This window comes from Carlito syrichta, unplaced genomic scaffold, assembly GCF_000164805.1.
Source record: "Carlito syrichta isolate Samal-C Ts95f unplaced genomic scaffold, Tarsius_syrichta-2.0.1 Scaffold288347, whole genome shotgun sequence".
In the NCBI taxonomy this organism is placed as follows: domain Eukaryota; kingdom Metazoa; phylum Chordata; class Mammalia; order Primates; family Tarsiidae; genus Carlito; species Carlito syrichta.
The window spans coordinates 673,756-692,639 of NW_007232443.1; the positions used below are offsets into that span (position 1 = coordinate 673,756).

The following is an 18,884-nucleotide window of genomic DNA, read 5'->3' on the forward strand; positions in this document are numbered from 1 at the left end:
AAATTTCATAAAGCAACTTCTAGGAAAACTAAAGAAAGATATTGACTCTAACACCATCATAACTGGGGACTTTAATAACCCACTCACAACCCTAGACAGATCATCAGGACGAAAAATCAGCAAGGAGATCCAGAACCTCAATGTGACTTTGGACCAAATGGACTTAATTGATACCTACAGAGTACTCCATCCAAAGACCACAGAATACACATTCTACTCATCACCACATGGAACATATTCTAAGATCGACCACATAATTGGACACAAATCAAGTATAAGCAAATTTAAAAGGACTGAAATTCTACCATGCACCTTCTCGGACCACAGTGGAATAAAAATAAACATTGACACCAACAAAGTCCCCCCAAAACCCACAAAGACATGGACACTAAACAGCATGATGCTAAACAACTCCTGGGTCAATGATGAATTCAAAACAGAGATCAAAAGATACCTGGAAACAAATGAAAATGAAGAAACATCTTACCAAAATCTCTGGGACGCCTTGAAAGCTATAGTAAGAGGGGAATTTATATCCCCACAAACACACATGAAGAAAATGGAAGGAACACAAATTAACAACCCAACAAGCCACCTAAAGAAACTGGAAAAGCAAGACCACAAAAACTCTAATTTCAGCAGAAGAATCCAAATCACCAAAATAAAAGCCCAAATCCAGCACATAGAAGACAAAAAGATAATACAAAAAAATCAATGAAACAAAAAGCTGGTTCTTTGAAAGGATAAACAAGACTGATGGTCCCCTAGCTAGACTGACCAAGAAAAAACGAGAAAAAAACCAAATAAGCACAATCAGAAACACAAAAGATGAAGTCACATCTGACCCTGAACAAATACAAAAGATCATTAGAGACTACTACGTACACTTGTATGGAAACAAACCTGAAAACCTTAAAGAAATGGAGGACTTTCTGACATCACACAACCTACCTAGGTTGGAACAAGAAGAAATTGAGACCCTAAATAGACCAATAACCATCAAGGAAATCGACTACGTAATAAGAAAACTTCCTACCAAAAAAGCCTTGATCCAGATGGCTTCCAGCAGAATTCTACAAGACATTTAAGGAGGAGCTGATACCAATCCTACTGAAGGTATTCCAGGCGATTGAAAAAGATGGAACTCTCCCCAAATCATTTTATGAAGCCAACATCACATTGATACCCAAGCCAGGTAAAGATCCAACAAAGAAAGAGAACTACAGGCCAATATCTTTGATGAACATAGATGCTAAAATTCTCAACAAGATCCTAGCAAACCGAATTCAGCAATACATCTCAAAAATCATCCATGATGACCAAGTAGGCTTCATTCCTGGGATGCAAGGCTGGTTCAACATTCGTAAAACCATAAATGTAATTAAATACATCAATAGATGTCAAAACAAAAACCACATGATTACATCATTAGATGCAGAAAAAACTTTTGATAAAATCCAGCACCCCTTCTTGATAAAAACCCTTGAACATCTAGGCATACGGGAAACATACCTCAAAACAGTAAAGCCATCTATGAGAAACCCACAGCCAGCATACTCCTAAATGGACAAAAATTGGAACCATTTCCCCTGAAAACTGGAACAAGACAAGGATGCCCACTCTCACCCCTCCTGTTCAACATAGTATTGGAAGTCCTGGCTTGAGCAATCAGAGATGAGGAGGCAATCAGGGGTATCCAAATAGGAAAAGAGGAAGTCAAGTTATCTCTCTTTGCAGATGATATGATTGTGTACCTTGAAAACCTCCTTACACTGATAAAGGCCTTTGGCAAAGTCTCAGGATACAAAACAAATATACAAAAGACAATCGCATTTCTCTACACCAATAATAAACAAAGAGAAACCCAAATAAAAAACACAATTCCATTCACAATAGCCACAAAAAAATGAAATACCTTGGCATCTTCCTAACCAGAGACATGAAAGACCTTTACAATGAAAATTACAAAACACTGCTCAAAGAAATCAAAGATGACACAAACAAGTGGAAAAATATCCCATGCTCATGAATTGGAAGAATCAACATTGTGAACATGTCCATCTTACCTAAGGCAATCTACAAATTCAATGCAATACCCATCAAATTACCAGCAACATTCTTCTCAGACCTAGAAAAGACAACACAGGAATTCATATGGAAACACAAACGTCCAAGAATAGCTAGAACAATCCTCAGCAAAAAAAAACAAAGCAGGTGGTATCACATTACCAGACTTCACTATAAAGCTACAATCAGCAAAACAGCTTGGTATTGGTACAGGAACAGGCATATAGATCAATGGAATAGAATTGAGATTCCAGAAGCAAAACCTCAATTTCTCAACCAACTCATCTTCGACATGGCCTCCACCACCTACCACTGGGGAGAGGAGAACCTATTCAGTAAATGGTGCTGGGAAAACTGGCTGACCACATGCAGAAGACTGAAACAGGACCCCTATCTATCCCCATGCACAAAGGTTAACTCCAAATGGATCAGAGACCTAAATGTAAAACCTCAAACCATAAGCACCTTAGAAAATGAAGGAAATACCCTCATGGAAATTGGAACTGGCATCCAATTCCTGAACAAAACCCGAAACCCACAGGTCATAAGAGAGAAGATAGACAAGTGGGACCCTATTAAACTGACAAGCTTCTGCAAGGCCAAAGAAATCATCAAGAGAGCAGGGAGACAGCCTACAGACTGGGAAAAAGTATTTGCCAACACCAGGTCTGACAAAGGTTTAACATCCTGGATCTACAAGGAACTCAAACGTGCTGAAAAGAAAAAAACAACCCCATTATAAAATGGGCAAAAGATATGAACAGACACTTCACAAAAGAGGACATCCGAGCAGCCAACAAACACATGAAGAAAGGTTCAACCTCACTAATCATCAGGGAGATGCAAATCAAAACCACACTGAGATACCACCTAACTCCAGTCAGAATGGCAATTATCAACAACTCAAAAAATAACAGCTGCTGGAGAGGGTGTGGCGAAAAGGGAACACTTCTACACTGTTGGTGGGAGTGTAAACTAGTGCAACCTCTGTGGAAAGCAGTGTGGCGATTCCTAAAAGCTCTAAATATCAACCTCCCATATGACCCCGCAATCCCCCTACTGGGAATATATCCTGAAGAACTCAAATCACTCTATAAAAAAGATACCTGCACACATATGTTTATCGCAGCATTGTTCACAATAGCAAGAACCTGGACACAACCATGCTGCCCATCAAAAGAGGACTGGATTTAAAATATGTGGTACATATACACGATGGAATACTACACAACCATAAAAAAGAACAAAATCATGAATTTCGCAGCAACCTGGATGGAACTAGAGTCTATAATACTGAGTGACCTCTCACAGAAACAAAGATCCGAGTATCACATGTTCTCACTCATATAATGGACCTTGAACATCCAATGGAATACTATAAGAAAATGACTGACAATAGTGGGAAACTATGCGGGGGGAGGGAGATGGGATTAACAGTAGCAAATATCTGTCTGGGGATGGGGAAACACCTCTTATCAACAGGGTGCCTGAATGAAACGTAATTGTACACCTAACCCTTAACTGTACCCCACAAAACTATAATAAAAAATATTGATTATGAAAAAAAAAAAAAAAGAAAGGAAGGAAGGAAGAAAGAAAGAACAGATATTGAAACAAACATAATAGAACTTGTAGGAATGGGTAGAATCATTAAAAAAAAAAACAGGTGGGCTAAACAAGATTTGACACAGAAGAAGAAATAAATATTGAATTAGAAAATAAACCAAATATACCTAAGGAAATTACCCAGAATGCAGCACGCAAAATAAAGTGACTTTAAAAATATAAGCTAGAAGTTAAGAGACATCAAATATGTCCACGTAACAAATATGCATGTGTACTTCCAAATCTAAAATAAAATTAAAAAGTAAAAATTTAAAAAGAAATTAAGAGACATTGAGGGACTGGGTTCGGTAGCTCAGCCTGTAGTCCTATCACTTTGTAGGGCTGAGGCGAGTAGATTACCTAAGCCTGCAGGTTGGCCAGACCAGCCTGGGCAACTTGGCAAGACCTCATATCTACAATAAATCAAAAATTAGCTGGGTGTGGTAGCATGTGCCTATAATTCCAGCTACTTGGAAGGCTGAGGTGGAAGGATTGCTGGAGCCCAGTAGGTTGTCACTGAGGTGGCCGTGAGCAAGCCACTGAAACAGAGTGAAACTCCAACTCAAAAAAAGAGACACTGAAGATAAAATAAGAAGGTCCAAGGAAAAAGGCTAATTTTTTTTTAGATCAATACAATAAGCAAATTCCTGAAAGACTGATCAAGAAAGAAAAGAGACATCACAAACACACAAAAAAGTCACAGGAATGAAAAAGGACATAACTACAGATTCAGTAGATTCTAAAAACATAAAAAGAAAATTAAGAATTAATAAACTTGAAAACCTAGACCAAATTAGCAATTTCCCAGAAAAAACAAAAAAACAAGCTACCGAAATTGACAAAAAAAAAAAAAAAAAAAACCGATTCCTGACTCACCCTAGAGCCATTATATTGAATTGGCAAAAATCGATTCATATGCACACACACACATGCACCCACAAACAGGCCAAAAATGTCTTTGACCAAATCTTCAAAGACATAATCCTTCCTAAAAAAATTGTTTCAACAAACAGAAAAAAAGAGAACACTCCTCAGATCTTTTCATGAGACTAGAACACCTTGATAGTAAAATCAGAAAGGGCCAGAACAATAAAAGTATGAGTGAATCTCAGTTATGAACATAGATGCAAAAATTGTAAGTAAAATATTAGCAAACCAAATCTAACACTAACTGAAAATGATATACCATGACCTACAGCATCCCAGAAATTTCAAGATAATATGACATTAGGTGGCTCAGGCCTTTAATCTCAGCACTTTGGGAGGCAGAGGCAAAAGAACTGTCTGAGTTCAAGGGTTCGAGACCAACCTGGACAACATGGCAAGACCTTGTCTCCGCAATAAAAAGAATTAGCTGGGCATGGTGGCACAAGTCTATGATTCCAGCTACTTAGAAAACTGAGGCAGAAGGATCACCTAAACCCAGCAGGTCGAGGCAGCGGCGGCCATCAGCAGCGTGCCACTACAACTGCACTCCAACATGGGCAACAGAGTGAGACTCTGACTCAAAAAAACAAACCTTCAGCAAACATTAGAAGCAATCCTTTAAGTTCAGGAATAAGAAACAGATGTCATCCATCACCGTATTTTTTCTTAGAAGTACTATAGGGAATTCCTAGTCAATGTAAGACTACAAGAAAATTAATATTATTTTTTATTTTTTGAGTTAGAGTCTCACTCTGTCACCCAGGCTGGAATGCAGTGGCATGCTCAAAGCCACTGCAGCCTCGACCTGCTGGGCTCAGGCGATCCTTGCACCTCAGCCTTCCAAGTAACTGGCACTAAAGGTGTGCACCACCATGCCCGGCTAATTTCTCTTGATTTATTGTAGAGACGACATCTCACCAAGTTGTCTAGGCTGGTCTCAAACCCCTGGGCTCAGGCATCCTCTCACCATGGCCTCCCGAAGTGCTGGGATTATAGATATGAGCCACCATGCCTGGCCTAGAAAATGAATTTTAAAACTTCAATGCTGAAAATGGAGTAACAACATTGTCCTTAATTGAGATTACATGACTTTTCTTTTTTTTTTAATGTGATAGGTTATTTTCCAAAGCTTAAATATAAATAACAAAAATACACCAAACAGAAAACTATTTTTGACATAGTTTTCAAATTAGAAACGCCTGGCCGAGCACAGTGGCTCATGTCTGTAATCCCAGAATGTTGGGAGGCTAACGCAGGAGGATTGCTTGAGCCTAGGAGTTCGAGACCAGCCTAAGCAACATAGCAAGACTTCATCCCTACGAAAAAATCAAAAAAATAAGCTGGGCATGGTGGCATATGCCTAGAGTACCAGCTCCTTGGAAGGCTGAGAATGAAGGATCCCCTGAGTCCAGCAGGTCAAGGCTGCGGTGGCTGTGAGCGTGCCACTGCACTCCAGCCTGGGCAACAGAGTGAGACTCCAACTCAAAAAAAAAAAGAGGCAGGGCATGGTGGCTCACACCTGTAATCCCAGCATTTTGGAAGGCCAAGGTGAGAGGACTGCCTGAGCAACAGGCAGTTACTTGAGACCAGCCTAAGCAACTTGGTGAGATCTTTTCTCTACAATAAATCAAAAAATGAGCCAGGAGTGGTGGCACTTGCCTGTGGTTCCAAGTACTTGGAAGGCTGAGGTGGAAGGATCACCTGAGCCCAGCAGGTCAAGGCTGCAGTGGCCATGAGCGTGCCACTGCACTCCAGCCTGGACGACAGAGTGAGACTTCGACTTAAATTTTTTTAAAAATCACAGGCTCAAATTTTTTAAGATGATATTATTTTTCTACACAGTAAGATGTCTTAGAGATATTAAAGAAAATTTAAATATGTAAATAGAAACAGACCATGTTCATGTCTTGAAAGTCTCAATATTGTTTAAGATGTCAATTATCTCCAAACTGATTTACAGACTCAACATAATCTCAATTAAAATCCTAACAGGAAACTGACAAGCTAATTCTCAAATTCATATGGAAATGCAAAGGACCAAGAAAACAACTTTGAAAACAGACAACAAAGTTGGATGGTTTACCCTCATAATAAATGATCTCAAGATTTATTATAAAGCTACAGCAATCAAGACACAATAGTAATAGTGTAAAGATAGGCAAAAGATCAATAGAAGAGAGCAGACAACCCACAAAAAGACCCTCACATACATGGTCAATTTGGAAAATATCTAAATGTCCTTCAATAAAAGAGTAGTCAAATAAGTCAAGATTTTTAAAACTGTGGTACATCTATATACAGAAAAGTATGCAGCTGATAAAAGAATGAGGCAGACCACACAAACTGACACAGAAAAATAGTGTATATAATGTAGCATTTATGTTTAAAAAGACAAACTGGGGTGGGTGTGTGTGTGTGTTAAAAGTCTGAAAGAAATTTACCAATTTAATAGTAATTACCCTTGGGAAAAGAAGTCGGGTAAAAGATGACATATACACACAAGTTTTAGTAACTTACATTATTTTGAAAAGTGAAAAACAGTCATAGTCTCCTTATAGGACAATGAGTGTTAGTCACTACTAGCAAGTATATGAAGGCAAGGCAGAAAACCTGGCACACAGCTGGCTCATAACCAGTGATAAGTTTCCCACCTTCCATCAGGGTGGGGATTGGGAACAGAAACCACTATCTTATAGCCTTATCCTACAAACACAACCATGAGTTCCCAGCACCTGGAATACTATGTAAAAAGTGTTGACAGACAGATTACAAGAAAAGTGTCATGAAACTAAAGAAAGCCCAAGGAAAGATAGCCAGAAAGATCAAGAGAACAAGAAGTCTGAGATGTGAAGAAAGCTAAAAGGATTATACTTGGTCTACTGAGAAGAGGAAGGCGACAACTGCAGTTGCCTTTAAGTATGACCACACACTAAATGGTATGGGCAGGAAGAGGATGGTTACATTTTGTCCACAAAACCAAACAATGCCAGTATAAGAGCTGAACCCTAAGACATCTGGGGATCACTTTGAGATAAACACAAAGAAATAGCCAGGCGCGGTGGTTCACGCCTGTAATCCCAGCACTTTGGGAGGTAGAGGCAAGAGGATTGTCTGAGCCCAGGGTTTCAAGACCAACCTGGGCAACTTGGTCAGACCTCATCTCTACAATAAATAAATAAATAAATAAAGCTGGGTGTGGTGCCATGCACCTGTAGTTCTAGCTACTTGGAAAGATTGCCTCAGGGGCAGGCTGTGGTGGCCATGAGCGTGCCACTGCACTCCACCCAGCCTGGGTGACAGAGTGAGACTACAACCCCCCCCCAAAAAAACAGAGAAATCCCATCTAAGCTAAGAAGTAAACATGGTACTCACTTTACAGAGACTACCTGAAGAGGCTCTGAGTATGTGATGAGGGAGTGGGAGAGAGCAGGACAGAGTAGACACCCAGAACACAGAACACAGTAGCACCAGCAACAGGAGACAATGCAGTGCTCAGGAAAAGCAGGGAGATGGTAGCAATGGCCATGGCTCCTTTCAGCTTCCCCACCTTGTCTTTCCTCACCATGAACCTCTGTTTCCCTGAGACAACCTCAGTGAGTCACTGCTCCTCACTATCGCAAGAGCTCTAGCTGAAAGTGAAAATATGAATGCATCCACAAATGTGAACCTACTCATGAACAGGGTACAGGAACTCAGGGATGGCAGAGCCATGTGTTCCCAAGGGAGACAGAAACCCTTTGCCAGTCTATGTAGCCTCATTACCAAGCTCATTAGCACCAGCATCCAATCTGGACATGCTAAGGGAGTTTACCTGTCGGCTGGGTGTGATGGCTCATGCCTATAATCCCAGCACTTTGGGAGACAGAAGCAGGAGGACTGTTTGAGCCCAGAAGCTTGAGACCAGCCTAGGCAACATAGTAAGACCCTGTCTCTACAAAAAAAAATTAAAAATTAGCCGGGCATAGTAGCATGAGCCTGTAGTTCCAGCTACTCAGGAGGTTGAGGCAAAAGGTTTGCCTGAGTCCAGGAGGTCAAGGCTGCAGTGAGACATGATAATACTATTACACTCCAGCCTGGGTGACAGAGTGAGACCCTGACTCAAAAAAAGGAGGTATAATTGTTACTTTCAGCATCAGTCCACAAGGAGTAGACCACCTCCTCAGCACATCCAAAACAGATGTACCAGAGAGCCTGACCCAGGGCAGCAGCTCCTGTGGCCCTGGATATAAGTGCTGAACCCCATCACAGGGACCATCTGTTCAGCCTGAGCTCAGGCGAAGTAGTGAAGGAACAGCACAGCACTGTCCCTGACTGCACAGGACAGGCTTGGCAAAGCTGGGCCGTTAAAACATCCTCAGTGTCAGGTTCCCTCCGCTGCCAACAGAGGCCAAGCCAGCGGGCCACATCCCCTGCTGACTTACCATGGCTTCCATTCCATAGGTAGTGGGGCCACAATGCCCTCCCTCGCCAGCCACATCAGTTCTGGTTCCTTGATGGGATCAATACCAATCTCTCTGGCAAAATCAATAATTTCTACAAAGAAGAGACAGAGAGGTGGGAAGGTAAGGCAAATAAGGGCAGACGGAAAGAAGAAATAAATGACAATCTTTTTTCTTCTCTGCCTTTGCTTTCCAAACTTTCTTCAGTGAGAAAATATTATTTCTCTAAATATAAATGATACATATATGAGGAGAGACAAAAAAAAATACCAGAATTATATTTTAGAGGTTGGGCCCCTTGTAGGTAAGTGTTAGTGTTCTAGGAATCCATTGGCATCAGTGAACAGGCTAGAGTCATTGTGAGAGAAGATTTGGAAGAAACATCCTGAGTTGTGGCAAACAGGTTCTCCCACCGTGGTAACACACTGTGCTGAGTACTCAGCAGCTTGTGGTCAAAAATGGCAGGACTCCTGGGTTTCACCCTCCCTATTCCCCTGTTCTTGTCCCCCAGAGACTTTTTTTTGTTTGTTTCCCCCGATGAAAAAAGTCCTCAAAGGGAAACTTTTTGCCCATGCGGAAGAAGTGAGCCAAAAAAAGGCAGAAGCACTAAAAGGCATCAAAATTGATGAGTTCAAAAACTGTTTTGAGCAGCGAAAAAAGCGTCTCAATAGGTGCACTGCATCAAATGGAGAGTACTTGAAGGTGACTGAAATTTACACAGGTAAGGATAAATATACAATTTTTTATAAATAAACTCTGGGTTTTTTGGGTATTCCCTCATATGCAATTGTTTCCTTCCATCACAATTTACAAATGGCACAATTGAATCTGGGCATATTCTCTCCATACTACAAGAATACCAACTGAAGCCGAGCACAAAAAAGGTAAAAAAAACTTCGCCATGGCAGGGGCCTCAGGAAGAACCCGGAGGCCTGAACCATCCAGGATGAGCACAGTCTTACCGGAAAGACATAAGCTTTTCCAAGATTTGCAAAAACAAATATGTCCTTACTGGAAGGACAGAAGCTTTTCCAAGCTTCATGCAAAAACACTTGCCACTCAATCAACAGCATATAAGAAACGATTCCCAGTGACTAAGTTCCTTCCAAACACAAAACTAAGTACAACCCAGGTGATATATGCTATAAGGCAGACATGTCTCCTGTGCCATGGGAGCAGACAGGAGTGTTTGATTCTGTCTCTCGAACGGTCCACAAACCACCTAAATTATAAGCAAAATATGTGTGCTCATGTCCATAACACATCAGAATTTCAAAGAAATTTTCACTTCAAAAAAACAGCACAGTGCTTCAATGTGCAGGTTCTGGAGTTAGAATACCTGAAGGTGGATTCTATCTACACCTTAGCAGAATTGTGTAATTGTGGGAAAATTGCTTAATCTTTCTGGATCTTGAGTTCCTCATCTGTAAAACGGAGATAATAATAGTACCATCTAAACCTGCTGTGAGGGTTGTAAAGGTGATACATGAAAAGCTCTTAAAATGGAGACAGACACATAGTTGTACTCAATAAATTATATTACCTCAGTTCCAATCTCTACTGGAAAAAATAAACAATGTTATTATTGTTATTGATAATGTTATTTTTGCACAAAATGCTTTTTAATGAAACTAATTATTGATCTGAACCAGAGTCAATAAGTTTTTTCTGTAAAGGGTCAGATAAGTAAATATTTTAGGCTTTGTGGGTCATGCAGTCTCTGACACAACTACCCAAGTCTGCTGTTACAGCAAAAAAGCAGCCACAGACAATAAATAAACAAATAAGTGTTGCTGTTGCTGTTTTCCAATAAAGTTTTATTTACAAAACAGGCAACAGGCCAAGATAGGCCCATGGGCTATAGTTTGCCAACCTCTGATCTAACCCAAATATATTACACAGCCCTGTGCACGCACCATACTTTGCCAGGAAAGAACAAAAATAAGCCATACATCATCGCTGCCCTCAAAGAACCAATACAATATACCACAGGCCTCTTCTCAGGCCTCTTACCTTGCTCACTGGGAATGTAGGTCTCATCATAATTTTCCTCTAGAACCAGCTGGTCTCCTATGCGGATGGTTGGTCTGGCCATGACTGGTCTTGGTTTGAACACCTAGATGCCAGAGACCCCCATCCAAAGAGAAAAATCAGTGGTATAGCTTAAAAGGGAAAAAGTAGGAGCTGGGTCATGGAGCATTTGAATTAAACCAAACCCTGCAAGCCATCTTGGCCTGGGACTCCCCAGGTGCCTGGGATAGTGGAGGGTGGGACCAGCAGCTCAGAACTCAGGCCTCAAAGCTCTGCACCTAGGAATATTCCCTGACACACCTCCACAGGCTTGCTGAAAACCCAGTGAACCACAAACATCTGCAAGTCCAGCTCTATCAAGAGAGTGACTTCATATAGAAGAAAGAATTACAGTACAGAACCGCCAGCTAAAAAATTCTAGTGACACCCAAATAACCAGCAGCACAGACCCTCATACACAGCAAACCCAGTGCACAATCATACCGTCTCAATGCACATCCCTACTTGGATGGCCCTATTTACATCCAGCAATGCCCTCGGAGCCTACAGTCCAGCAGTGGGAGCAGACACAACTTCAACAGTGAAGGCAGAAGGGAAAAAACTCCCTGCTTCAGGAAGACTAACACAAGAGCAACGAATCCCCTGAAAGGGATGGAGGAAGGCTGGCAAGAATTCTGATGGTGGAGAAAGACACTCGAGACAGAGCAAGCATCATGTGCAGACAGGTGTTCTGCAGTGCTGGGTACCAGTGTGCATGATAGGGGCTGGTCACAGAGGGCCTTATAGACAGTGCTAAAGAGCCTCAACTCTGCACGGTAGCAGAGGGGAGTCACCAAGGCCTCTCCTGAAAGAAAGGATCATGGGGTAGCCTTTTTTAGGATAAGAATTCTGGCAGGACCGGCATGGCTGGGTTGGAGAAATGAGAAACTGGAAACTAGGGCTTAAACTAGAAATGAGAAACTGGTGTCAGGAAAGTCACCTGAGGAGGCTGTCATCCAGGGGAAAGAGTATGAGGGCTTAAACTAGGACAGAACTAGGACAGAAGCAGTGGGACAGATAGGATGGACACAGCAACATTAGGCTTAATAGGACCAAGAGATGGAAAGAGTGGAAAAGAGCTTCAACGGACTAGACTGTGTCCCTCCAAAATTCACACATTGGAGTCTGGATCTGGCAATAGGGCCTTCAGGAGGTAATTAAGGTTAAAATGAGGTCATAAGGGTAGGGCCCTGACCTAATAGGATAAGTGTCCTCATAAGAAAAGGAAGAGAGAACAGAGTTCTCTCCCCTCCATGTGGGAACACAGAAAGAAGGAACCAGGAACAGACCTTCATCTGGGATTTCCAGTCTTTAGAACTGTGAGAAAGTAAATTTCTGTTGTTTAAGCCACCTAGTCTATGGTGTTGTGTTACAGCAGCCCAAGCCGACTAAAAGTTCGACTTGACTCCAAGGTTTCTAGTCCAGCTAAATTCTGCTGTATCATTTATTAGCCGTGAAATCTTGGGCAATTTTTTTGTTTTTTGTTTGTTTTTTAACCTTGCTAAGCCTCTGTTTCCTTATTTGAGAAATGAGTGTAATAATCTCTACCTAAACCAGGCGTGGTGGCTCACACCTATAATCCTGGCACTTTGGGAGGCAGGAGCGAGAGAATTGCCTGAGCCCAGGGGTATGAGACCAGCCTGGGCAACTTGGGGAGGCATCGTCTCTACAATATATCAAAAAATTAGCCAGGTGTGGTGGCTCAAGCCTGTGGTTCCAGCTACTTGGAAGGTTGAAGTGGAAGAATCACCTGAGCCCAGTAATTTGAAGCTGGGGTGACCATGAGCATGCCACTGCATTCCAGCTTGGACAACAGAGTGAGACTCCAACTCAAAAATAAATAGATACAGACAGACAGATAAATAAGTAATAATCTCTACCTAGCTGCCAATTCCAGAGTCTAGCAAAAAGGAGTGGCTCATATATCTCTTTCAGGAAGCCTTCCCAGCTAACCTCACCTCCCCATCAACCCAAAACCCCCTCAGCACCAAGGACACAGTTTACATGTGTTCACAGGCATATTTCTCTCCATGTTACTTTTTTCATGGGAATGTGTTCTGCTTCTCCTGTTAAACCACAAACTTCTGAGGGTCATGCTTCCGCTCAAATTTTCCAACCAAGCCTAAAATAAGCCTTTGTCAACTACAAGGAGCTCAGTTACTGCTGTAAACCATTACCACAAAACCAGTGAGTCTCAGAAGCTAGAAAAGCCCACAGTAGCTTTCCTTCCCATGCTAAATCTTCCCTCTCTGTGCTTTAAGTGGCAGATGGCACAGTGGTCAAAGCACCAGTTTTAGGGACAGAAAACCTGGATTCGAACCCTAGCTCTCTCACTTACCAGCTCTATAATCTAGGCAAGGTACTTCCTCTCTCTCAGCCTCAGTAACCTCATGTGTATAATGCAAAGAATCATGATCATCTATGCTGAAAAGCTATTAGAGGATGAAATGAGATCATATTTTTTAAGTACCTAGCACATTCCCTGGTATACAGAAAATGTTAAATAAATTTGCTTAATATTACTGATTCTACTGCCAGTTCCATAGTTAGATAATTCTTAACTGTTCAAAGGTCTTTCTCGGCCAGGCGTGGTGGCTCATGCCTACAATCCCAGTACTTTGGAAGGCTGGTGGCCGCGGGCGGGGTGGGGGAATGTATCACTTGAGCCCAGGAGTTCCAGACCCGCCTGGATGACAAAGTGAGACACTAACTCTACAAAAAAATAGAAAAATTAGCCAGGTGTAGTGGTGTGTGCCTGTAGTCCCAACTACTTGAGAGGCTGAGGCAGGAGGATTGCCTGAGCCCAGAATTTCGAGACTGCAGTGAGCCATGATCATGCCACTGCACTCCAGCCTGGGTGACAGCGTGAAACCCTGTCTCAAGTAAATGAATAAATAAAAAGTCTTTCTAATATTAAGTCAACAATCTGTTTCTAAGAAATGCTCCCTGATCTGTCGAGTTCTGCCCTCTGCTGTGTACAGCACCCAAGGACTCTCTAGCTAAGTAGTCCTAGTTCCCTCCCACTCGATACATGCCATTGTTTCCCACTCCTTCACTATCATGGTTCCCTTCCTCTCTGCTCGGTCACTATAGTCAGAGAGTTTTGCACATCCACACCTAACAGGACACATACACTCATATGCATAAGTAGGTTGCCTGCATGCCATCCCTTCAACACTTGTACTAGATTTGCTGGAGAAGGCCCTGGGGAGAAGATAGAAGACGTTAGATTTGATGATATGGTGGTAATGAGCACAGGTTTTAGGACATTCTCAGCTTTGAATCCCAGCTCTGCCTCTTACTAGATGAGTAGCCTCAGTTTTCTCATCTATAAAATGGGGTTAGCTGGGCATAGTGGGGCTTGTCTGTGGTTCCAGCTACTTGGAAGACTGAGGGGGAAGGATCACCTGAACTCAGCAGGTCGAGGTTGCAGTGGCCATGAGCATGCAACTGCACTCCAGCCTGGGTGACAGAGTGAGACTCTGACTCAAAAAAAAAAAAATGGGGGTAATAACAATGTCTATCTCAAAGTGTATGAGGATTAAATGACTCAATACATGTAAAGTGTTTAAAACACTAAGATCTCGATAGATGTTAGACACTATTGTTATTGTTATTACTATTCACACTTATTTTATTTATTTATTTAGAGTCAGAATCTCATTCTGTCACCCAGGCTGTAGTGCAATGTCATGATCACGAATACTGCAGCTTCGACCTACAGGTCTCAAACAATCTTTCCACCTCAGCCTTCCAAGTAGCTAGGACTACAGGTGCATGCCACTATGCCCAGCTCATTTTATGATTTATGCAGAGACAAGGTCTTGCCACATTGCCCAGGCTGGTCTTGAACTCCTGGGCTCAGGCAATCCACCTGCCTCAGCCTCTCAAAGTGCTGGGTTTACCGGTGTAAGACACTATTCCCGGCCTATTCACATATTTTAAGGGCTTATTCTACATCGCTCCAGAGAATAGATCCAGCACCAGGGAATATAAGTTAAGGTCATTCAAACATTCAATAATCACTTATCGAGCATCTACCATGGGTCAAGCACTATGCTACATGTTAGGGCTACAAACCTGATTGTACATACACCTGAACTTGAGCTCAGCCTAGCTGGGAAGCCAAACGTGTAAACACAAGACTACACAATTTGTTAAGCACATTAAAGGAAACAACATAATATATAACAGAACACAAAAGTGGGGCAACTAACCTTACTTTTTAAGATCAAGGAAAATATCACAGAGTAAAGGACCACTGAGATAGTTGTTCATAAGCAGGAATTCACCAGGGTAAGGGGAGGAAGGAAATTTTTTTTTTTTTTGAGTCAGAGTCACACTCTGTCGCCCAGGCTGGAGTGCAGTGGCGCACACACAGCCACTGCAGCCGAAGTAAGGAAATTTCAGGCAGAAGGAACAACATGCACAAAGGCAAAGAGGCAGGAAAGAACATGGTGGGTGCAGAGTATTAATTATGACAACAAAAGTTTACAGTCCCTGAACACTCCTATGTGCCAGGAACTGCGGAGAACTTTATAAACATCATCTTCGTCATCCTCTCAGTGAGGTACAGATTATTATGCTCATTTCTCAAATAAGGACACTGAGGCATAGCAAGGTCATAAAAAAAAAACTTTCTCAAGGATTCACAGCTAATAAACGATACAGCAGAACGTGCATACATCCACGTCTATCTGACTTCAAAGACTGAAAACTTAACCACTCTGACATGACCAGAGTCCAAGGAACAGTGAGAGAAGTGGCAGGAGAGAGCTCTAGAATAAAAGGTAAAAGCAGCCGGCTGCAGTGACTCATGCCTATAATCCCAGCACTTTGAGAGGCCAAAGTGAAAGGATTGCCTGAGCCCATGGGTTTGAGACCAAACCGGGCAACTTGGCGAGACCTCACCTCTACAATAAATCAAGAAAAAATAGCCGGGCATGGTGGTGCATGCCTATAGTTCCAGCTACCAGGAAAGCTGAAGTGGAAGGATCACCTGAGCCCAACAGATAGAAGCTGCGGTGGCTGTGAGCATGCCACTGCCTTCCAGCCTGGGCTACAAAGTGAGACTCCTACTCAGAAAAAAAAGGTAAGAGCAAGAGCATGTTATAAAGGACCCAGAAGGATCAAGGCTCTATCCTGTAAATGATGAGGGGCCATCACAAGTTTCACAAAGGAGACTGGCATGATCACATGTGTAGTTTAGAGAGATGATTCCACATTTATCATAATACAATAAGAAAGGGATTAGCAGTGCCCAGGCACAGTGGCTTATACCTGTAATCTCAGCACTTTGGGAAGGGGAGGCAAGAGGTTTCCCTGAGCCTATGCGTTCGAGACCAGCTTGGGCAACATGGCAAGACCTCATCTCCACAATAACTCAAAAAATTAGCCAGGCATGATGATACACACCTGTAGTTCCAGCTACTTGGAAGGCTGAAGTGGGAGAATCGTCTGAGCCCAGCAGTCTGAGGCTGCAGTGGCCATGAGCATGCCACCACCCACACTCCAGCCTGGGTGACAGAGTGAGACACTGACTAAAAAAAAAAATATTTTTAAAAAGAAAGAAGAAAAGGATTATTGGTAGTAGTGGGAAACTTCCAGGAGGTGGGTGGGAAGAGGTGGGCACATAACATAAATAAGGGTACCTGATCTCAAACCGGGCAAAGTGGAGACCAAAGGAAGACCCACCTTTACCTGTACGATAACCACCTATACACCAAATCCTGAACTGTACCCTACATCTTTAAAATAAAAAATAATAGTAAAGATGATTCTAGATTGGTGTGGTAGCACATGCCTGTAGTCCTAGCTACTCAGGAGACTGAGGCAGGATTACTTGAGACCAGGAGGTTGAGGGTGCAGTGTGCTATGATCCCACCTATGGATAGCCATTGCCCTCCAGCCTGGGCAACACAGTAAATCTCCACCTCTTAAAAAACAAAAAGAGAGCAGGGCTTGGTGGCTCAGCCTGTAATCCTGCGCTTTGGGAGGCTGAGGTGAGTGGACTGCCTGAGCCCGCAGGTTCGAGACCCGCCTGGGCAACTTGGCAAGACCTCATCTCTACAATAAATCAAAAAATTAGCTGGGTGTGGTAGCACGCGCCTGTAGTTCCAGCTACTTGGAAGGCTGATGTGGAAGGATGGCTGGAGCCCAGGAGGTTGAGGGTGCAGTGAGCCATGATTGTGCCACTGCACTCCAGGCTGGACAAGAGGGTGAGACTCCAACTCAAAAAAAAAAAAGAAAGAAGGAAAGATAATTTTGACAGTTGGATAAGCACTGATTAGAGGAGGGCAAAAACTGAGGCAGAGAGACCACTTAGGAAGTTTTCTTGAAAGCACGGGCAAGAAATTATTAACTAAGTCAGTGACCATGAGGGTGGAAAGGAAGGGCCAGATTCTGGAGGAATTAAGAAGCAAAATAGGTGGAGCTCAGTGGTTCAGCCTGTAATCCCAGCACTTTGGGAGGTCGAGGTGAGTGGATTGTCTGAGCCTGTGGGTTCAAGACCAACCTGAGCAACTTGGGGAGACTTCATCTCTACAATAGATAAAAAATTAGCCGGGCATGGTAGCGTACGCCTGTAGTTCTGACTACTTGGAAGGCTGAGGCAGAAGGATCGCCAGAACCAAGCAGGTCAACGCTGGGATGGCCGTAGTGTGCCACTGCACTGCAGTCTGGGCGACAGAGTGAGACTCCAACTCAAAAAAAAAAAAAGAAGCAAATTAACAGCACTTGAGGTATGTAACAAGTAGAGAAGGGGATCAGAGCACTTAAGCCCAAATATTGTGGCTGTCTGGTCACTTCTAGGCCTTACTGAATAGGCAGCCCCACCTAGTACACTGCCTAGAAGATAGGATACATTCCAGGTATACACGTGACTGACAGTGAATGGCCAAGTCCTTCACTGAGACAGAAAATAGACGAGGAGGTACAGATTCTGGGGCCTGGGGAACGCTGGAGATGACAGCACCAGGTCGAAGCTCAGGAAAGCGACCTGGCTGAAGAGTAGCTTGGGGGGTCAACACTGAACAGACAGACGGTAACTGAAACTCTGGGTGAAATCACCCAGAGATGGAGTCTGGTGGATAGAAAGGGCTGAGTAAGAACCAGGAGACAGGGGGTCCTGGAAGCCAAGTGTGGACAGCGGATCCAAACGGAGTGGGAGATTTTTGAATCAATGCAAGAATAAAGAAAAGACCAAAAAACTTCCCAGCTTCGCCAGCTGGCCAGAAGACGGCATGAGGCCAGCCTCGCCTGGGTTCTGGAGGTGGGGGGTGCTTCCCCAAAGAGAAAAAAGTATTCAGTTAAGAAGGCCGGGCCTCACGCGACAACCAGGGACTGGACACATAAACCCGAGCGTCCGGGCGAGCTCACACGGGGCCCAGCGCTCACTCACCCGAGACCCCCAGCCCAGGGCCGCGCGGGGACCGCAGGAGCAGGGAGAGGCGAGATGCTCAAGGGGCACATCGTCCAGCCGCCCCCGTTTCACCTCTTCTCGCAGCTACCGCCCACACGCGTGCACGTGCCCCTCGTGGGCACACCCGTGTGCCTGGGCTCCCCCGCAACCCTCCCCGCCCCGCCACCGACCACGCCCTCCAGGAAGTCCTCACCTGCCCCCCACCCCGGGAGGCTCTGGGCGACGGCTCCGGGCTCCGCGCCGCTTTCCCAGCACCATCCCGGCTTAGGGACGCCGGGGTGTTGCCCTGCAACCGCCAACAACCACTTCCGGAGAGGGTACCAACCAAGCAACTGAGAGTCCCGCCTCCGCCCGCA

The 18,884-nt window shown here is 43.5% G+C and overlaps 1 protein-coding gene across 1 annotated transcript in view; it reads right to left on the reverse strand.

Annotated features, from left to right (window-relative positions):
• Nucleotides 1-18,884, reverse strand: part of CEP164 (centrosomal protein 164) — a 73,786-nt gene extending 54,902 nt beyond the window's left edge. The window contains exons 1-3 of the mRNA XM_008053649.1: nucleotides 18,722-18,884; nucleotides 11,052-11,154; nucleotides 9,021-9,132 (exon numbers count right to left, since the gene is read on the reverse strand). Coding sequence (XP_008051840.1) covers nucleotides 9,021-9,132; nucleotides 11,052-11,133 — 194 coding nt within the window. The 5' untranslated portion in view covers nucleotides 11,134-11,154; nucleotides 18,722-18,884. The remainder of the gene's footprint in view (nucleotides 1-9,020; nucleotides 9,133-11,051; nucleotides 11,155-18,721) is intronic.